At 34.8% G+C, this 23,166-nt stretch overlaps 2 protein-coding genes across 2 annotated transcripts in view; both read left to right on the top strand.

The window, feature by feature from the left end:
• Positions 1–16,676, top strand: part of LOC136803698 (protein DGCR6-like) — a 28,593-nt gene extending 11,917 nt beyond the window's left edge. The window contains exon 7 of the mRNA XM_067060417.1: positions 16,590–16,676. The gene's annotated coding sequence lies outside the window, so the exon portion shown is untranslated. The remainder of the gene's footprint in view (positions 1–16,589) is intronic.
• Positions 16,438–21,913, top strand: LOC136803697 (elastase-1-like). The gene is made up of 7 exons (XM_067060413.1): positions 16,438–16,722; positions 17,954–18,065; positions 18,523–18,606; positions 18,956–19,054; positions 19,434–19,811; positions 20,216–20,401; positions 20,789–21,913. The coding sequence occupies exons 2-7, from the start codon at positions 17,990–17,992 to the stop codon at positions 21,124–21,126; spliced, it is 1,161 nt and encodes a 386-aa protein (XP_066916514.1). The 5' UTR covers positions 16,438–16,722; positions 17,954–17,989; the 3' UTR covers positions 21,127–21,913.
• The last annotated feature ends 1,253 nt before the right edge of the window (positions 21,914–23,166 follow it).

Genomic DNA, 23,166 nt, shown 5'->3' on the forward strand with positions numbered 1-23,166 from the left:
GGGTTTTTGTATGCTTATAAAAAAAAACATGTAATTAAATTTCATCATTTTAAGAATTTTTTTTGGAATTGAGATTTGATTTGAAGGAAGGCTTTAGCACTTATTACAAATATTTTAGATTGTGAAAAAAGTCGTCTGTGTCGACGTCTGGGACTGCTATATTCAAATATAAATGTCCACCATTCCAGTCTTTATTTTTAGAGTTCTGTGGTTACAAATGTTTAACATGTATTACGAACTGATTTGAGTAATATATTTCATTCATACTTTTTACACGTGTAGAGTCAAGTCAGCCACTTCACTTCGAGAATATTCTCGCTGTTTGATTCCTTCTTGCTGTACACGTTTTTTTGTAAGAGCAAACTATATAAGAACATAAGGCTTCGATGGCCAAAATGTTAAAAACAAGTTGACAACATTTTAAGGCTTTGCAGACTCTAAAACACCCGATTTCTTAGAAAAATGGACAAAATATAATGCTCGAAAATGGTGAAAATAAGAACATATTAAGAACATCCGAAGGCTTCAAAAATTTTGGATGTTCTTATAAAAAAACGTGTACGTGCCACAATTTGATAAAGTTAGGTTGTATGTTACGTATTGCATGTTTCTTATCCTACGTAACCATGCTACGTAAATATTTTAACGGAAATATTGATCATATACTCTTGTTATTAGTAATAGACACTCAATTGGTATTTTTTTACTTCCTAGCTGGAGTTCCCTTGTCCGAATTTCCTTTCAGAACAGTTTCCAGGATCAAAGAAAAAATAAGTACTCCTGCTAAGCTTTGATTAAATAAAAACTTCATTGCATCGTAGGTTAGCCATGCTTCGACTTGGAACAGGAAAAATTTACTCATTTCATAGGAAAAAATAAGCTATACAACATTTTTTTATCAAAGTCTCATCTCAGTATTACAACTAAGATCCGGGATTTAAGAGTGAGTGAGTATCGGAACTGACTAATCTAGTACTTCATTGATTTGAACCTTTTCCAATGCAATACATTATATTTACATCACATCACATGTTTAAGTCAAATGACAACATGGAACCTCTTTTTAGTCCTACAGGAATTATTTTTACACCCCTTTCTCACAGACCCACTGGAGCCAGACCCCATGTCCTTTCTAACTGAAAAAATTGGACAAAATATCGTTCCCGGTGGAAAATTATTCTCTAATTTTTACCTCCACTGAATTGAATTAAAAGCCAATCCTCACTTCAAAATATTTACTATTTTCCCCATCCCCACTGAACCTTCTGACTTAAAAACAAAAGTATTGAAATCCTCAGCCATAAAAATATGGGGACATCAATCACCATCGAGTTTCAGTCCGTTGTTTTTATCCCCACTGGCTGAAAAAGTCTTGCCAGTCCTGCAAAAAGGGGGCGTATTTTTGTTTTGTAATTTTAGCTTTTACCTTTCAAGCTGGAATTATTCTCTAATTCGAAGAAAATTCTTAATTTTTCTTGAAGATCAAATTAGAGTGAGAGTGTTTTTGTTTTTTTTGATTTCGCCTACACTACACGCGGTTTATTTTATGATGTCGAAACGTGGTATTAATGTCCGCTCTCATCCTACTTCCAAAAGCCCACGTATTAAAATTATGTGTTAGTCTTTAATGTGTTTTATTTTCCAATATACAGTTCAGACTTATGACGTAAACAGTACAAATATTTTAACACGATCAAAATCAAAATGATTTGTCAAACCTTTTGCACTCTATGAGGGAGCGCATTCCTTTCTCTGAACAAGTCTGTTGGTTTCTAGAATAGATTTTGTATAAGATAATAGTCTAGAATGGAATAAACCGGGTAAAGGGTTAGAGATTAATAAAGTTTTGTACGGGAAGGCTAACTACAGTACTGAAGGGCTTTGGAAGTGTGCATAGTGTACACCCCGAAAAATAAGTTTAATCAGGCTAGGGTTCTTCCAGAAAAAAATTGAATATGGAGGGGGGGTGAAGGATGTAACATTTTTTGGAAATTTACCCCCCGGATAACAGATCCCACCCCCCCCCGGACATTCAAAATCACCTTAATCAGAGCAAGTTTGCCCCCGAAACAAGACAAATTTTGCAGATTTTTCACAACCCCCAGACAAAATATCCAATAATTATATCCGCCACTCCCCATATACAAAATATCTTTGGAAGAGCCCAATAAGAGAAAATTAAGGAAATTTCTATAGCCATCTTAAATATATTTAAAAAAAGATTTTTTGATTTGAGGTCTTTAATAAGACCTGGGTAAAGGGTTTGGTAAAACAAATTGAAACATGGGGACTGCAACTCGATGAAAAGCCTTCTGATCCCGAACCGGGTTATACAGAACTATTAGTTCTTGCAAGTTGCAAGTTGAGTGTTGTGAATAGAATTTACTCGGTATTTCGGTATGTTTCAGGTAGGTTACGTTACGTTTCATGTCGTTTTTAAACCGATTTTATTTGACCCTTATTTAAAGGACTCAATCTTAAAATTTGGGTGTATTGTATAAATTCTGAAGATGATTAGCCTGGTCCTTCAAACAAAGGTAGGATTGGGATTGACCTGTCCTGACCTGATACTAGTTTCCATCCTTTCCCAATTAATTAACCAACAAAGAGTCTCTTTATTTGATTATAAATCATCAAGATCCACGTTGACCATAAGGCATTTAACAGTAAGGTGTTGAATGGTTCTTGTTAATTTATCATGACCTCGCGAAATTCTTGTAAAAGTAATATAAACGTCATTTATGTGGGACTGTTTAGCCATGCCAAACATTTTTTAAAGATTTTCATTATGCATTTTTCTGTAAAATTTTGTTAGCTGAACAAAACTATTTATTTAGGTCTTAAGTCGTAAACACACATTATTTTTAATAACCATTATAACATTTTGGTTAGTTTTGGTTGTAATTCTTTTTTTTTCAATTTTTAGACTCATTGTTCTTATAAAAAAAAGTGCAGAACCTAAAATATTAACTAGAGTGATTCATTCACTAGATCCAGGCTGTGAAACGATCAAGATTTATTTGCCTAAGAAACAACTACGAATAAGTCGATCCCTAAGGCCCAAAATAATATACCTTAGTAAATGAATAGGGGCATTGTTGAAGAAACCAGAATTACTAAAATGAACTAGCGCATATTTTACGGTATTTTGAAACAGTAAACATGGCTAGAGATTGAGGAACTGTGTACTGCAATGGCTGATCGAGAGCTGTGGAGGGAGGGTTTTTATTGTTTGTTTCCGGTCTAGGTCCCTCCGGATCTAGATCCGAAGAAGACGATGATAATGAAATGAACTTTCATTTGCTAATAAGTTTAAATATATATGAGCTAGATTGACTCTTACACTAGGTATAAATTGTTGAACGATCAAGACTTACTCTATCAAGCCATAAGTGGAGCATTCCTAAGACCCTTTAAGCTCTATACCAAAATGATATACCACAGGGGATGAATAGATGCATTGTTAATGAAGCGAAAGTATCAAACGAACTTTTATTTGCTCAAACCAACAGAAATTGATGCATTGTTAGTTAAACGGAGGTATTAAAATGAATTTCCATTTAACTTTCCTTTGCTAAAAACAACAAAAAAGTAAACAGACACCCCATTCATTTTCCCATACACATTTTTTTATAAGAACATCAAAAATTATCGGAGCCTTCGGATGTTCTTAACTTTTTGAGTTTTAAGTCTTAAAATGTTCTTAACATGTTCTTATTTCAGCCATTTTTTGAGTATTTTTACCCATTTTCCTAAGAAAAAGGGTGTTTTTTTAGGCCACAAAGTCTTAAAATGTTCTTAACTTGTTGGACCTACCCAGAGGTCCTATAAATTAACCTTTGTCCGTCCGTCCGTTCGTCCGTTCGTCCGTCCGTCTGTTACCAGCTTTTCTCGAGATTGGCTAATTAGTTTTTTCTGATTTTTGGCACAATGATGCAAAATGGTAATGCCCAAAATGTGACGGAGTCCGATTTTTGAGAAAAATTCTTTTCCGGCCGAAAATGCCGGAAATATGCCGGAAATCGCCGTTTTTGTAGATTTTCATCGGACTTTTTCCTTATATTTTGTTGTTTTTTCACACAAAAACATTATTAATAGCAATGTCCACGATCAAGCATGGTTCAATTGTCGATAAAACTGATTTTTGAAGCTGGAATTTTCTAAAAATCGCCGGAACAGCCGATTTTCGCCGGAAAAACGGTATTTCTTGAATTTCTCGAGCTGTACTTTATATTTTTTTATGAAATTTTGCACACTGATGCAATATGACAATACCTTAAATGTGACGGAGCCCGATTTTCGAAAAACATTTTTTCCGGCCGAAAATGCCGGAAATATGCCGAAAAAAACGGGTTTTTTACATTTTCTCGCATTTTCACCTTTATTTTTTTCTGATTTTTTTTGCAGAAAGATGCGTATTCTCAATGCTCAAAACATGGCTGAGTTCGATTTTTGAGAAATTTTTTTTTCCGGTTGAAAATGCCGGAAATCGCCGTTTTTGCAGACTTTCATTAGATTTTTTCCTTGAATTTCTATGTTTTTCACACTAAAACATTATTGATAATAATGCTCACCATCAAGCATGATTCAATTGTCAATAAAACTGTTTTTTGCGACCAGAACTTTCTATTTATTTTTTCCCTACAACCCTTCCCTCTCCCCCCATCAACAATCAATGATGAATTTATTGCGTTATGCATTTTCGCTAAACGCTATATTTTCTGACTGATTTTTTTCTCCTTGCATTGCTATCTAACTTTTATCGTCAGGTAGGTCCATTCAGTATCTAGCTTGTTCTCAATTATTTTGGACATCGAAGCCTTATGTTCTTATATAGTTTGTTCTTTATAAAAAATACGTGTAAACCTGATGATAGACCACCCCACTCATAGGAAAAGCGTCTGCAATACCTTTCTCAAAAGCCTTTCAAACTAAAAAGGAGACGTAATTAAACCCGTGTCGTGATTAATTAAAACTCAATAAATGATTAACTAATTAATGAGCTGAAGTCAAGTCGACTTTACTTCCTGTTTCTATATTAATGACGTTTTTTAAGCAATTCTCAGTTTTTTCCATTATTGCGAAATCTGAAATCCGTATCAATTACCTTTGAAAATGTCTTTCTAGCCCTTTAAGTGCCGATGTCGTATATATACGACATGGGCTATATAGGAGGGCGAAGCCCTCCTGTAATGCCCAGTTTGAGTTAGAAATCGTTATTTTTGGTCGAACTCGTGGGAATTAGATTGTCCTTTATGGTCAAGCAAAAAAAAATTCAAAAGTGAGTCTTTCCAGCGAAATTTTAAGCAAAAAAGTCAAAAAAATGCAAAAAATTGACAAAAATTCACTTTTTTGAGATTCTGACCGTTTTTTGACTATTTTTGGTCAACGAGTGATCCAAGAACCTCCAAATTTGGCCCTGTTTTACTTTATTCTGTCTTCTAGTGAATTGATTTGAAATTTTATCACTGGGCACCTTTTCATCAGTTCAGTCAGGTCCGCGCAGCGGGCCTGACTGCTTTAATTCCCTAACCTACCCCCCCCCCTTGGCCGCCGCCCACCACGCCCTTCCTAAATCGGGCGGCGCCGAAGGCGCCCAAAAGAAAGAAGAGACTCTAAGCTATCCAACGAGCTATATACGAGCTTCTAATTCCTTCTAGATCAGGAGATATAAGCCCTTAAAGTTTGTACTAGCGATTTTTTAAAAAAAACTTAGAAAAAAGGACCCTGGCACTCAAAGGGCTAGTACCTTATGTTGTACTATTAAAATTTCCTATAGGCTTGCCATAAACTCCTTTTCGAAACTTTCAATTTGTCTCTTCAAAGCATAACTCCCTGCTACTATGTCTGTTAAAATACCTTGCATCCTTCTAATTACCAAATGTTTGGCATTGTTCCAATTTCCTTAACTGTATTTGTCTTGAAATGACATTCCAATTTGCTTATTTTCAAAAAGAGAGATACAGATCTCTGTAAACATGCCGAATTTTGAGAAAATGACGTCATTTATCGTCCTGTAGTCGTCGGCCGTCACGTCAGAATTTTAACCTTGTTGCCAAATAGCTTACCTAGCATTGTAAAGGCATTTTTACCTTAAACGTATCAAGAGTTATTATTAGAAAGCTGGAGTAAATGTTGATTTATCAAAATCCTTAGAGAAGAAAATAATGTTCTATATCCAAACGATCGTGTTTAAAAGTAAGTGTAGCTGCCAAAATACAGCACTGGACTGGCACTTTCAAGAACTCTAATGTTTGGATTAAAACTCTAGGCGATGTTATCGTCCGTTATAGTGATAGTAAAGACGGGAAAATATGGCGGTGTTGCGTTATAGCGATATACGGAAAGAAATCGGCGGGAGAGTCTCGAAGAAACTGGCAAACTCTACTGATTGTAAACTCTTTTCGGCAAAAAACTCGTTTGCGAATTTTCTTTGGCTTTGGGCTTATTTCTTAGATAGTGATTTGTCTTAGACTATAGACATATAACTTCGCACCACATTTTTGCAAAGCGAAGCGTTTTCGAGTCTCATACGCATCCCTTGTGAAAAAAACTAATTCAGGAATGTGCGCCCAACGGATTAGAATAGGAGTGAAATTGAAGTGAAATATGTCTCTTTAGAAACATGATTGTGTAACTAGAAATTGTCTCAGTCATAACTTTTACAGATTATTATTCTGCTAGGAGAGCATATTTTCGCTAGTTTGACGTGCTTTCAGAGCTCTTGGAAGCTTTTCACGTCATACTTTATTGTCCGCCCTTTTTCACCTTATATGACACATGTTTTCAAAAAGTTTCAATTTATCACTAATAGCTTATCTGTGCAAGCTGCCAATTTGATGCACTTTTCACTGGTATTTTTACTGCAAATAGATCTTCAAAGCCTTCTACCGACTATCAAAACTATTTGTCTCATAAGATCAAATTTTCTTCTATATATTATTGACATTAACTATTTTGGGACCATCCCCTCTTTTTCTCACTTTCGATGCAGGACTCACGGGGTATCATACTGTAGTTAAAGTAAGCTTCTCTTCCTTTAGAGGGTGCGATTTTCAAAAAACGGAGAGAGGACTAGTTTTCCCTGAAGATGTGTAAAGTAACAAAGGACAGGTCGTTTAAGAAAGGGACTGGAAATCAGGATTGCCTAGAGCTCTCTTATAACAAGTAGCGTTCTGGCTGAGAGAGCAGGGGGAGGGGCAACTCCCCCCCCAGCGGCCGATGTAGGGACCATAGGGCGCACTCTGGTCGCTAATATTGGCCCCACTTTGCGTTTTTTTATTTCTTGGAATGAATAACTGTTCCCTTCGCTCGCGTTATTTTGTAAAGGTCTTTTACTTTAAAAGGGGGCGCTAAAATCAAAACTTTCGAAAATTGCCTTCCCAGTTTGCCCAAATTTTGATCAATCCGGTAATGCGTCATAACAAGTACAGGGGCGTTTACTTGACACTGAGGGTTTAGAGTATTAAGGTTTGAAATCCCAGGTGATCCTATCAGAGTGACGGCAATCAGTTCCCCTCACAAGGCATGGGTCGACCCGGGCGAAGGTACATTCACTTGCCAAGTGAATCATAGCACCGACTGAAATCGAACCCTGACCTCCCAGACAGGAGGTTTATAACCACTATACTACTACGCTACTACGTCAAGCTTAACATAACTGTCTAGTAATGCGCGATTGACAAATCTTTTAAGAGCAGCTTATCCCACTATGTTTACAAGTGCTTTTCAAAAGCTTGTGAACTAACGTAACTGTTCTCAATATTTTTAGCAAGTACCAGGATATTAGAATGTAAATTTGAGTTTGACATCCCGATCTGCTGCTAATACACGTTTTTTATAAGAACAAACTAAAAGCTTCGATGGCCAAAATATTAAGAACAACTTAAGAACAATTTAAGGCTTCACAGACCCCCACAGACACCAAAACACCTAATTTCTTACTCACAAAACGGTGAAAATCCTGGACATTCAAAATTACCCTCAAAACAGAGCAAAATTACCCCCAAACAGAGCAAGTTTACCCCCTGGATACTTTATCCTCCACCTCCATGTGCGAACATTTTCTGGAACAGCCTAAACCATATAGATAATATGACTCGTGTTCAAGAAAGAATGTTCAAAATTTAAAGGAACTTAGCTCGATATATCTCATCTAGCACGTTTTAGACCACGTTCACACGCTAAGGTTCCTTTTCACTCCGAAACGAAATGAAGCCATTCTATTGGTTAGAATTCAAGATTTACGTCAATTCTAACCGATAGAATGGCTTCATTTCGTTTCGGAGCAAAACGAAACCATTACGTGCGAACATGGTCTTAATATTCTCGTTTTATGTCCTTTTATTTTTATGTCCGCTTAGCATTTGCTGTCGAAAGTCTTCTTCGGGGTCTACTTTGATTACAGTGTTAGGACTTATGATCGAAACGAAAGATATTGATATTTCCGGTGATGATGTCTTGTTGTTGATGATGACCTCATAAACATTGTAAAGTGAATGGGAAATGTATTATGTATTTAAAATGTTCTCTATTTTGAGTAAGAACTTGCTGTCGGAGGACGACTTGAATTACTCTCTTACTTCGATTAAACGCCCCTGTGCTCTTCAAAAAGCTGCATAAGTCAGGAGGGCCACTTTGTATGATCTTCCGAACCCTGTCTGTTACAGTTTATTGGTCTGGTCTGTATATTTTATGGGGGAAATCAAGAAGTGTGGTTGTTCACATCTTAGTTAGATTTGATGTAGTTCCCTAGAGTAATAAGTGACGGAATATCCATTACCAGTCATCAAGACCATGTGGTATGGCTCTGATAGCAAAACTAGGGTGGTCATTCATGATCTCTGTAGACAATCACCAGCTGTGCCAATTATGACGACACGGTCAAAACATGAATGTAACCACAGAAAATGTCTTAAGTTCAAACTGAAAGGAAAGCGTCGTCAATGTACTCTACTATGTTGAATTTCACAGAAATTTAGATTTGATAAATAGTAAGGGAATTTTATGGTGAAACATTGTTTTTGCTTTTGAGTCCATAAACAGCTTCTCTAAGAAAATTTAAAGTCCTTTGATTTTCTGAGAAATAAGTCCACTTTATCCAAAAGTACTTAGTGTTTACTTACGTCATTTTCTCTTTATAGAGAATGATTCTTTCCAAGTCCAATAAAACAATTCTGTCTCACAATCTGGATGAAAATTTCTATTGAAGTCCCAATGGGGATAGAAATTCTATTGTTCTTAGTTCAAAAAATTTATTTGGATGGTTTTGAACTACAATTTCGCCTTGAATTATAAATGTCAATGAAATCGAAGTCAACTTCCCCGTGGGGAGAGATCCTTTTTAGTCTGTGACACGAGATGTAATAAAATTCTGACCAACTCGTCTAAAGTACTTTCTGAGAAATTCGGATTAGGCTTTTAAAGAGATTGTGGTCATAAGCACAATTAGCAAGGCAAAAGTTTATGGTCAATAATAAATCACCCTAACGAAGGAGGAGACAACAGTATTAACCCTCATTTACTCCTGTTTTAGATCAGCAATTGGCGGTTATCAAAGAAATTAATTAGTCATGACTCCAATTATAGCCTAAATAAGGTCTGAAAAATTGGTGGTTTCCAGCTATAGCGGAAAATAGGTCTAGCGATACTGTTTTTTGATGGATGACTCATTTTGTTTATTTTGCGAAAGCTGCATATGATCGAAACATAAAAAGTGAAACCTGGATGACATGGTTTCCGTCTCGTTTTAGAGTCATTTATAAAAATAGTTTTTCAAGAAGTTAAAGGAATAGTGTATTGCTACGCAAATCAAAATATTATGGTCACGTGTCTGGAATTTGATTGGTCGAGCGCGATAAAAGTTTACAATTTGATTGGTCGAACGGGATTTCACTTTCGTTTTTGTAATGTAAACAAACCGAAAAATACTTTGCGACATAAAAAAGTTGGGAGGGGAATGAAAAATCTTTCGTGTAATTTCTTCTGTCTTGTATCATACTTATATGAAGGCAATTTTCTGTTTTGCTATGCCAAAATTGATTCACAAATGTAAATATTACACAAGAGTTTTTCTATACACAAAGAGATTGTGAGATGAGAAGAGAAGATACAAACAGTTCTTTTTTGTTTTCCTGTGTTCTTTGTGTTTCATCAAGAGCAGATGAACAAAATAACAAATAGTAAATAATGCATAAAACATTTTTTGAAAAAAATAACATCACATTACAAAATTCCTGTATATACATTTGGATTTTGAAAACTATATAAGTATTTACAAATTCTTTATGGCTTCACTTTTATCAAGAGTGATACAAAAGTATTTGAATAATAATATGACCTCCTCTTTGAAGTTGCCTTCCAAAATATTTCTTTCCGTTCAAAAAAAAATTCTCAATTAAAGCACCCTCAGAGTTTTTCACACAGTAGCACTTCATAGGGAAAAAAGTTACCTAGAAAATAAAATTTTATCAAAACTGTTGGTGAAAAAATACATCCTTTTTTTAGCAGAAAATGTTTTAATATCTTAAAATTTTATCATTGAGTATATGTATTTATCGTCACTTCATACAACACCAGTCACAATATTCCACATTCACTCAAGTTAACAACGTAAATAAAATGTAAACAGTTCTTCTTACAGCAGCATATCCATACCACTGTAAAAAATGCAGCTATGTCCATCCATAACGAAACAAACTGGTACATGAAAAATATGTTCAACTGTTCCCAAATCATAGCATGTACGAGGACTTTCAAAAAGGATGCAGAGATATGTAGCTTCAGAGTCGAACCATGCCAGAAGCACAAGAAGACAAAGTCCCTTGATCGATGGTTTGATCTTAATTTTCAATGATAGTTACAGGATTTTAAATTTAATCAAATCAATGTGTCCTACTGCTACTTCCTCAACATTATTTCATAAAATTCCAAATCAGTACAATATGATGCTCAGAACCAGAGTTTTTCGTTCATCGATTCGGAGAGTTACTTTTTGCTTCATTTTATTTGGTTCGTGCAAAATCTCATGATACAGTGCTTTTATCGAGAAAATAATACCTGCGTTCCATGATTCTATCGAAGTATTCTGAAGTTATGTAGACTACAGTCTCCAGAGTTGATTTTTCAAGTCATTGGATGAACAAAAATGTCCCATATTTTGAAGTACGAACCATGAAAATCTTCTTTGAACAAGACTTTCTTGTCTTGATGAGTTTCATTTCACTTCTCAGATCCATATGCACACTTTTTCGAGAGAAAATAGAAATCTCTTTCTCCTCTTGAGTGTTCAAAATTGACTACATTGTTATTTAACTGAAAGCAAGAGAAGAGATAGTTCTGTATAAATTGGTTAGCAAAAGAATTCAATCTTGATATTAAATATCTTCCTGTATCTTCAGCATCATAGAAAAATAAACATTGAAACTTTGCACAAAGATAGTTGAATAAAAACACTTTATGATTTTGGTGCTTTACCTATTTGCTTGACACTTAAAAGTTTCACATTAAAAATCATATCCAGCTGAATCTCGAGCATCACTGAAAAATATGCTTTGAAACTTTCCATAATGATAGTTCAATAATAATATGACCTATTTCAGTTAATATTAACACTGCTCAGCCATAAAATGATCAATAAAGATCTCGTAAACATTACAGTTTTTCTCAATAAAGATTTTCCAGTCGCCATTTTCTTCTAGCTCGTTTTTTGAGCAAGACTAGACACTCGTTCGGTTTTCTCGCGCCCTTGACGGGAAATACTCACTCGGGTAGTTTTACTTTTTGCGGGAAAAACATGAGCGAGTTTCTTTGCTGTCGAGTTCAACTGTAGCAATACACTATTCCTTTAAAGAACTGATTCAATCACTCATATTACTCGGTCAAGACAACTAGGAAATTTTGAATAAACTATTATGCATGCTCGTTTAGTTATTGATTTGATTTATTAATTTATCTATTGTGATCATTTTAATATCAGTCATTTACAATGACCATGCTCTCAGTTTATATGAATTATATAAGAATGACGTAAGAAAATATCGTCTCCGAAAACCCATAGTCAGCTTGTCAGCGTCATTGTTCACGTATACGCAACTACGCCACGTTCAATGAAAAATACGTGTTACATTATCAACCCATCTAGCATACAATTTTGTTTCAACGTTCATCTAACGTTATATGGACGTCGTGAACATTACATTAACGTTAAAACAACGTTGCGTGCGAGCTGGGAAAACTGTCGGATATTTGGAGCTTGATGTTCACAACTAAGAAAAGCACAGTCCGTTTCACAAACCCAACTTAGCCCCTCCCAGTACTGGTGCATCCCCTTTGAAAAAAATTGTCAACAGTATATAAGATTGAATTTTTCTCTGCCATCGATGACCTGAGCATATACTTATGTCATTATAATTTTGAGAATCCGGAATGAATACGACATTTTGAAGATAACCCTCCCAGTCTACGCCACTAACCCAATCGGGAAGATTCTTCCGAATCGGAAAGAAACTTCCCGAACGGAAAGTTAAATTGACTCCCGAACGGGAGAAGATCTTCCCGATTAGGTTTCGAAAATATCTTGGCACCCAAACGGGAAGCTAGAGAATTCTTCCCAATTCGGAAGATCTGCCGGTTTATTAAGGTTTGATTTCTCCAAAACAAAAATAGGAAGATAAAAAGATGTAAACAAAGAAGACAAACTTCCCGATTCAGAAGTTTAAGAAAATCCAATAAAATTTCGCCTCATTTCCCCCCTCATTAAAAACTAGGACTTCTAAATCTTCATTAGTGTATTTAGCTCCTTCATCAGGTCACACTGTCTGAAAGAGACGGGGTGAATACATGATAGTTTATATCCGCTTTCTGCTGTAGAAATAAAAATCTTCTACTGTATGGGCATTTCCACCGTGCAATATTTTCTTTAAAACCTCTCATCACATAATCGAGATAACTTCAGTAGACCCTTCGTCGCTTTAACAGTTTATTATTTTTATAAAAGCCAAAACTGACTAAAATAATTTGCCCTTTTTATTTAGTGAATGATCAGAAGTGAATTAGGTCCATTGTCCTTTGACTAAAATTCTGTGTTCGATTCTCTTTGCAGGTCCTCCATTGCTAAGTTTTATTCCATTCATTGCAAGACTGAGTTGATTTGAATATTTTCACAGTAATTGAATGTGCGTAGGTAATGCATAGTTGACCGTTACAATTAAAGACAGTTTGACAGTGAGAAGGTTTTTAAACCTTCACAGCTTGTACAAGAAAATGTAAACGTGCCTCAAGACCATGATACCTGGAGCTTTTGGAGAGGCTTCTATTGTAACATAGTTTGATTGAAGACTGAAGGGTGTTTTCGATCACCATCATGGGCTTAAGTGCATTGTTGATATTAAGACTTTTGATATTCAAGACAGTGAGTGCGTGTTTTATCAATATTGAATTGTTCTCACAATAGATGTAGTATGGCATCTCTATATGCGCGGCAAACTTGTCCTAGCTAACTTGTCCGACTCTTTTTACGGCATCCATCTGCCACTGTTCATATTTGAGCTAACGCCAAAACCTATTGAAAATCGCAACCTTGAACAGTCAAGATTGAGCTGAAATTTGTATTAGAGACAATACTCTCCCCGTCCTCAGGACGCTAAAGTCTTGCTACACTTTTTACGGACTGATTTATTTTTCAATACTGTACTGAATTTTGTTTACAAAATATGTGTTACTTAGTTGTTATTTTAGCCAAATTGTAGCCCTTGATCTGATGACTGATGACAACCTCTGTCTTATTTTTATCACTTTTTTTATAACCATCATTGTTTGTAAATTTTATTGACGTGGTTAGTTTTGTGGAGGACGTTTTTGTCAAAATTTGATACTATCCACATAACACCTCTTATTTAGGTCTGATATTGATATAGAGCATCTTCGTTGTTTCCTCTGCTTTTGTCCTAAAGTTTTACATTACTTTGCAAATCTGATCTTGTATTATTTTCAAATATTTTGATCGCCTCCCACTTGAATACGGAGCTGAAATTATCTTAGGCAAATCGGATCTCGTATTATTTTCATATGTGAATGATGGTCTCCCTGTTTAATACCGAGCTGAAATTACCTTAAACGTAAGAAGTACATTATTAGTTAAGCAAATTTCCCTTTGAATTTAAAAAGTAATAAACTGTTCATAACCCCATATCAGAAAAGAGAAAATCGTATCTGGCAATAAAACTTTATTTAAATACAGTGGAGTCTTCATAACTCGCGCGGGGAATGCAAATTTGTCTGAGTTAAGGAAATTTCGAGATATGTAGTAAGGTTTATGAGACATCGTTTTTACTGACCATAAACCTTGTTCAAGTTATACAGACATTATGGAGCTATAAATCTTTGAGAGTTAACCTTTACCACGCCTTCTCTCTGGGAACTTCACCCCGTGCACGCCTTGTCGTTTTGGGAAAAATGACAGTTTTACGCTTTCCGTCATAACTTTTGATCTACTAAACCGATTAAAAAAAATAAGCCCAATCTGGAAAGCCCAACTATCCTGCTTTCCAAAAATGTTAAAATAAAGGATTTTCCTCTATCAATGGGGACACAGTAGTCTTCTGCCTTAGAGTTGAAAAAAATTCAAAACGCAATTTGTCATATTTTTCAAAATTTTACGTTTCGGTTAAAAAAAAAGTGGGGAGAACATTTGCGATACCATAATTTTCTGGCTCATTGTTTCGACCATTATAACTACAACTGCTAGCCAAAAAATCACAATCATACCTTTACTAGAAAAGGCAGAATTCATTTTTAGAAAACCTTGGTTTTCGAGAAAATTTCCACGTAAATCAGAGGCACGTAAGGCAGAGGCCCCTTGAGGTAATTTTTATGGGAAATATCACTAAAAACAGCTAAAAATGACTTTCCTATCATCAACCAGCATGAAAGCAATAGAAATAACATAGTATATACACTTTGAAACTCTTTGCAGCCTTATCAGAAGCCTTAACTTAAGTTTCGGTGACGGTCGGTGACGGCCGACAAGCCTCCAGTCCTCACCCTTAATGTACCGTCATACTAAAGAATAAGGAGGCAGAAACTTACCTCAAACACTGACTAAACTACAAACAAGCAATACATAACATTTGCAACCAATAAAACAAACCATTTTCCACTAAATAAACATAAAAAGTTAGTTACAGCAGTCAATGAGCTCATAATTTCCAAAAGAATATTTTGCCTGATTTTCCAGTTTGTTTTGACAGTTAAAATCGAAAGTAGGTGGTTTCAAACTACTGAAAATAGTTTGTTTACATTTTCTCTCCGTCATATAAGACATTTCCCGGGATTTAAAGGCGTCTTTAAGGCGGTAGGGCGGCTTTTCTTAACACCCCATGAAAAACGTATATTTACGGCTTCGGCTATATATTAGAACGTAAATTTACGGCTTCGGCGTGGTAAAGGTTAAAGAGACTCCACTATATTAAATTTACGCAAAAAAGCTTAATTTTTCGATTTCACGATGGAACTTTTGTAACATGAACAGATGTTTGATCATATCATCGGCTGACATAAATTTTGCCTCGTATTCGTCAAAATTTACCCTTTTGTAGTTATTTATTACTTTCAGCACTCGAAAAGAGAAACTAGAATCGAGAAACATTAATTAGAGGGATTATGCGTATTGTCAAAATAACATACGAAATCGATATTTGCGGTCTGTTGCTAAAGAGAGATGACCTCATCAAGCGAAAACCATACATCTGTTGTTTTTATTCATTAATTATGACAAAAATGCTAATTAACCATATAAGGTAATCGTTATACCATACTCTTTGGTTCTTTGACAGATTTTTAGTTTCTATTGCTTTATGGACATAGGGAGTGTCTTGATTTTCCACAAGGTTCCACGTCCATGGTTATACACTACCAAAGCCTTGTAGGCGTTTCATTGCGAAATTTGGTTTGATAAATCAGATTGCTTATTATTGATTTGATTAAATGACCAAATTTCCGTTCTACTCCTTTGGGGGCTTCTCTAATTTATCTTTTATCCGAGGGACAGTCAAAACCAATTGACGATTTGCTGCTTTAATTGCGTCCCACGTTCACCGCGTAGGCTAATTACATGAAAATAGTTTTTCTTTAAACAGTTTTTTTTATAAGAACGTCTCAAAGTTTTTGAACCTTTGGATGTTCGTAAATTTTTGGGTTTCCAGCGTAGAAATATTGTTAAAGTGGTCTTATTTTCAGCATTTTTGCCATGCGAAAGTATTTCGTTCTAAATTTTTAACTAATTGCATTTTTAGAGTCTGCAAAGCCATTAAATGTTCTTATAAAGCTCATAAATGTTTTGACTTCGAAGCCTTATGTTCTTATGTTCTTTGTTCTCGCATCTAAAATACGTGTATTATAGCGATATCTAATACGGTTTTATTAGAAAGTTGATACCGCGTTTAATGATAATAAAGGAATAAATATTTTCTTCTCTTTTGATATATCTATTTCTTATTTCTATGCCAAAAGAAATAACTTTTTCTTGACATATGATGACATCATCATTTTTCAATCACTGCGATGGAGAGCGATAACATGTTCGTTTTTAGATAAATAGCCGCCGGATGGAATGGTTTGTCAGTTTTAAATCAAGTACAGCACAGCAAACTGCACAGCTGGAAAAACACTAAAGAGAGAAGAAAAGAGCAGAACAGAGTCACCTGGATATAACTGTCTGAACTTGTAAGTATCACTTTTCTTCAGTTTGTAAGTTATTCCTCCAGTATAAGAGTAGACTAAACCTTCCTACATTTGGAAAACTTTTATCGGTAATTCTGATTTGGCCACATTTCACGGTCGAAAGGAAATCGTAGTTAATCAGGACCACCACGCTCTGATAACGATTTCTGTCGTTCTAAAATTGTGGATGTTTTTGCATCTAACCAATGGAAAGCCAGTATTAGGGTGCAATCGGTCCTGATTACCCATGATTCATTTCGACCTTGAAGTGACCTATAGAAGGGATAAAGAAGAAAACATTAGATTACCCGCCCATCTTGAAATATAATCCTACATATTTGATGAAAGATTATCATCGTCTTCTATTGTAAGACTTTTAATGTGAATGAGAAATCATTTTGTTTCAAGCTCCTGTGTTATTCTTAAAAATCTTCCTACATTTTGGTATAAATGCTGAAATCTTTGCTTTTTCTAAAATCATGTATGCCATGTCCAAAAAAACGTAAACAGACGTATTACGTCAGGATGTATAGTACGCCTCTTTTTCATTCTCCAGAATAATTATTCCTGCTTGCAAATTAGTCAAAACATATGCTTCCTGGCTTTAACTAACTTAATGCTGTCGAGCATGCAAGTTAAGAACTTAAGCCAATATGTTTTGCGGTTTTTTCAACAATCAAGAATCTAAACACATTGTAATAAAAAAACAGGAAATGGAATAAGATGTCATTCAAATAACAATTATGTTTTTAAAGGTCTTGTCACATCACGAAATAAAAAAACTTGGCGTCCTTTCCGCTTCGCTTTATTGCGTCAAATAGTTTCAGTTTCATTCAATGATGATTTTGATGCTGATATCATCAAACAATTTTAATTGGATTCTAACCGTATAAATTCCATGGTTCCTTATTTGATTTCTCATTATCAATAAGAACTTGAGCTTGATAAGAGCTTCAAGAGCAATACTTGAAAACTTTTACATTATGGTTTGATAATTGCAATATGGTTACTATGTTTATCATTGCAAAGCTTGAAGTTGAATAGACCTTTTGAGAGGATGTTGAATAATCAAATTCTCCAAAATTATTTTAAGCGTGTCTTAATTTTTTCTCATCATTGTTTTGATGCTTGATTTCTTAATTATTCAACATGACATCCGAACTTGCAAAAGGTCTATGTCACCGTTGTCTTTTTTGGTCTGTTTTTGAAATGTTTCTTTTTTCATTATCCACAGATTGAAGATTTAAAAATCTATCACAACAAAAAGAAAATGAAGAACTTAATATGTTTATTACTGGTGATCACTCTCTACGCCATTACAGATGCTCGAACCATCAAAGAATTCGGTAAGAACATAATCTCTTTTGAGAGGGCTTTTGAGTTTTAACTGATTCCAATCACATTTCTTCCACAAATCAAATAATTTTCGATACTGTAGATTATTTATTAAATACCTTATCGACCCTTTTTACGCCGGCCCTTATTACGCCACAGCCCAAAAATAACGCCAATAAGGGCCGGTGTAAAAAGGGCCGATAAGGTAGTATAAAATCGATGTTCAAAGTTCGATTAGTTTTATAGTCTCTATTATTCGTAGTTCTAAATCTCGAAAATGTCTCCTTAACTTGAAATTCCAATAACTCGAACAAATTTTGATTCCCCGCGCGTGGTCGAGTCATGGAGACTGCACTGTAATAAGTACCACTTAAGAGTTTATTATTGTATTTTGTTTTGAAATTTGAGAAAAGTGTTTTGTTTTTTAGTCATTATCTTAATTTTGTTGTTATTGTTTTTGTTGAACAGATTTGAAAGGTTTCCTGCAACGAGTAATTAAGACCAATTTGGAAGATGCACAAAACCCATGGAAAATTGGAGAAGTCAATACCGGTAAGTGAACAGATTTCAACAATGACTTATAAAAAAAATTCTTTAATTCGAAATTTCCATGATTCGAACAAATTTGCGTTTCCCGTGAGCTTATGAGTTATGGAGACTCCCCTGTATTAGCTACGTTGGTCTACTTATAGCCATTCTGTCTATCTTTAGATAATTCTTTGATGTCAATGCTGTATACATTTTTATGGTCATTCTTATACCAATTAATTTACACAATTTTGAACTGCTTCAGAAATCCGTCTATAGCTACCAGGACTTGGATTTAATTCTTACCTTCTGTGAATAATAGAGAATAAAATTCTATTGTCATTTTAAAGAAAAAATCTTCATTTTCCTTTAGAAAAATGTAGAGATGAATATGATTGGTGTAGTTATTACAAAGACCATTGTTCACATCCGACCGTTAAAACGTACTGCAAGAAATTATGTGGCTCTTGTCGTAAGTTCATATTCCTCATTTGTTTATTACCCCTTTTTGGGAAGTCGTTCTTTCTTTCCTTTCTTGCTCTCCAAAGGTCTTCGTATGTCTGATTAAACTTCTCGTTGTTTGTCATTACTCCCTTGAAGTTTGGAACCAGAAAGGTTTTTTGGCCGGGGAAAACTTCTTGACTTTCCGAAAAGTCTCATCACTTTTCTCCTACTAATTATCCTCTCTAAGCTCATTAAAGCCATTACCAGTTCTTAAATCTTCGTATTTTTAATTTCCTTCGTTTTCTATCCCTGTAACGGATGATAAAAAAAACGAATTGAAGACAACCAGTAAAAATTTAGACCATTTTTAAATTTTTCACATAACACTTTTCATTTTTACATTACAGCAAAGGAGCCAGAACCAATATGCAAAGACAAATACAATTGCGGAAATCTTAAAAAATACTGCAGTTACAGTCAATACAAAGATTACATGACAAACTATTGCCCGGCTACTTGTGGACTCTGTGGAGAGACGCTAGCCTGTGGTGTTGCTGAAAGACGTGGATCAAAGGCTGATAATCCAATTGTTGGAGGAGAGGATGCAAAGAAGGGACACTACCCATGGCAAGCGGCAATCTATTTCGATGGAAGTTTTTTATGCGGTGGTTCACTCATTGATAATAAACATGTCCTAACTGCAGCTCATTGTTTCAAATACCTGAGTACAGATCTCACTTTGTATAAAATCGTCCTCGGAGAACATAATCGTGATGCAGATGAAGGTAAGATGTGTTTCTAATTAATGAATTTTGAATTTTTGACAACTTTGATTTGAACTTGTGATTTTTGATCGAATTTTTCAAAATATGGGGATTGTTTCAAAATATGAGCGTTTTGCTTACTCTCCTCTTTTCATGTAAGGTATGGTCAAGTAAACTAAAGGAATTATTTAGTTGAACTCTGTGTTTCCAAGTAAGTTCCAGTAGAGGACCTAGACTTAGACCATGTTCAGATGTTACGGTTTCATGTCGCTCCGGTATGGTTTCCGTTACGGATCGAGAGTGCTCGGAGCAGTTCCGTTCCGATGAAAAAAGTGAAGCAAAACCGTTTCGATCCGTTTTTTCTTTTGTAGCGTGACGTCATACAGCGTCATGATCTAACATAAAAACCTAACTTAAAATTTTAGGTACAGAAGAAGAACGCCAGGTCACACGTATCACACAACACGAATCTTACCAATACGAATCAGATACTCATGATGTCGCCATTATGGAAATGAACAAAGAAGTCGTCTTTGGAGCTGACATCAATGCTATTTGTTTACCAAATGAAAATGAAGTGTTAAGAGAAGGAACCAAATGTTTCATGTCAGGTATGTCGAGACTTCTTTACAACCAGGCAATTCTGAAAGTAAACCTAGCATGGTCTTGAATTATGTGTCTCTATTGGTTATCGTCTCCACTACTCATTATGGATTCACCTCACTTGGCATATATCTTGTTATTGTCAGTTTTAAGAGTGACGTAGATTTATGAGATCTAAATTTTAACTCCTTTTTTGAAACCAGATTTGAATATTCTATATAAAAGAGGATCCCAGCTTAAAACGAAGCTTAAAGGATACTATTTAACCAATCTCCTACCATTTGCTTACAAAGCATTTTTAAACATAAGAAAGAACAATCTTCTCCCCTTTCGGTGCAACGCGAGCACAAATTTCGAAAAAGCCTTTTTTCATAATTTTTATTTTTATTTGACAGGTTGGGGAAAATTACATAGCGGTGGCAGCGCTGTTACACGTCTACAACACGTTGCTCTACCAATTGTCAACCGTCAACATTGCGTTGAGCGTAATACGTTTAATAGTCACACGGTAAATGATCGTATGATTTGTGCTGGATATAACGACGGAATGAATTACCAATCTGGTTGCCATGGTGATTCTGGTGGCCCACTTGCATGTCAACAAACTGACGGAAGCTGGAAATTATACGGTGTTACTAGTTGGGGATCACCACAATGTAACGGATTGAATCGTTATACTGTTTTTGCACGTGTTAGTAAATATACGAAATGGATTAAAGGACAAACATCATAAGTCATCCGAGAAATCGGGACAACACTAATCGCCCAACCAAGCTGAAAGGAGCAAAAGAAATTATGTTTTATAATTTCAAACCTTAATATTTTTATACCTAGTACTGCTTTTTAGATATTTTGCAAATTAATTTATTCAGATGTGTACTAAATAAATAGATTGATGTACATGTATTTTGTAAGATAATTTTATTAACCTTTTTCTATAAGTTCAGAGACATTTGTACATAGTGGTTTTTACCTTTTTTAGATTTTCTTATTATAATCAATAGATATGCATATTTATTTCTCTACCAAAAATTGACGCACTTGACCTACTCATTTTAGAATTCCAAATCCTGACCCATTAAAATAGGGTCTCTTTCCTGGGAAAAGTTGGGCGAAAGTGACTAAATTTTAAAAAAGTGATAAAATCTTTCTGTGACGAAAACTTCTCATCGTCTGATTTTTTCCCGATCATTAATTTTTCCCTTTTTTAATTGCTGTCGCGCTCTCCTTTTTTTACACACATTTACTTGCGAATTCTGATTCAATCTATTCAAAAACTTTGACGATAAACTATAAGTCATTTTTATTCTAGAACAAAGGGTACAATGGGGGGTGGGGTTCTCTATCTGTACATAATACAATTTCTTGCCTTGAATTGACAGTTAAGCCAGTTGCCAGGTGTCATTTTTCTGAGATTGAGTATTTTTGAATATGAGTTTTTTTGAAGTGGTGTATTTTAGCTTTTATCCAAAATGCAAAAATCTTGAGTTTCTTATTCAAAAATATGAAAGGATTGACAACATTTTGCTTTAGATTTCTTTTTAAATTCATCTTGCAATACGTTAGAAAAACAAATTTTATGCTGAACAAGGTTTTTGAAAATGAAAATGAACTCATTGACAACGTTTAAATTCGTCTCCAAACATAGACATAGAGATATGATTTATGATAAAGAACTTTTTTCTTCGAATAAGGTATAAAGACGAAAATGGGTAAAGAGTGATTCTCTAGTAAGGCTATTTTCTATCTATTTTACATCTGAGGTTGGAGCTGACTATATGTTTAAAAATAATTGAGGGTTTTTCTTCTGTATGGAGTCTATCAGTTTCTTTCGTCATTTATTCTTTAGTGAAAAACGAAAGAAAATATAATACACTCATTTTGTTTTATAAGCATACGGTAAATTTCGGCTGAAGCTCACTATGCTTAAGTAAAGCTCAATTTTGAGCCTCGACTATGCTTAACCCTATGCTTGGTAAAAAAAATATGAAGGGGGGGGGGTAAGTTTTTCGCGCATTTTCCCCTCTCTTTAATCTTGAGAGAAATGAAGACATTCTATGCTTTCGAATGTTTACCATATATGATATGATATATGATTCTTTCTTCTGTTATTTTCTAAAGTTTTGGAAATTACGATTCTAAAAATTTCTTTGGCTGAGCCTTAAGGTATGCTTAGCACATGCTTAATTTTTCTGGAAATTCGAGCTTCAGTATGCTTATAAACGTTATGCTTATAAAACAAAATGAGTGTACAGTAGTCATAAAATTTAGTTGGACCGAGAAATTGAAACAGATTATATTGTAGAGGAATTGAAAATAGTAGGGTGTTCTTTAAGTTTGTGAGAGAGAATTGATTGATGATGGTTATACTTAAAATGAGTATGCTTGCGTCTGAAGGAAATATTACTATACCAAAATTAGATAAAAATCGCATACACGCTTTTTTTTTATAAGAATACACTTTATAAGAATGTCCATGATGAAAATGGTCAAAAAATTAAGAATATGGTAAGAATATCACCATCATGGAATTTAGCAACTGAACTTAAGAATGCCATTTTTAATGCATTTTAACCTGTAGATTGCCAATTTCGATCTTAACCTAAGAATACCGTAAGAATATTTTTGGATGATTTTCTCCAAAAAGTGAAGAATATCCATGATGAAATGAAAAAACACCATTCTTATAAAAAAAAAAGCGTGTATAACTCACTCTACAATCAGTGCCATACTTTAATGGGATAAACTTTCGTGGGGATTAAATTTCACGGTT

Source organism: Clytia hemisphaerica, unplaced genomic scaffold (assembly GCF_902728285.1).
Source record: "Clytia hemisphaerica strain Z4C2 unplaced genomic scaffold, Clytia hemisphaerica genome assembly, whole genome shotgun sequence".
NCBI classification, from domain to species: domain Eukaryota; kingdom Metazoa; phylum Cnidaria; class Hydrozoa; order Leptothecata; family Clytiidae; genus Clytia; species Clytia hemisphaerica.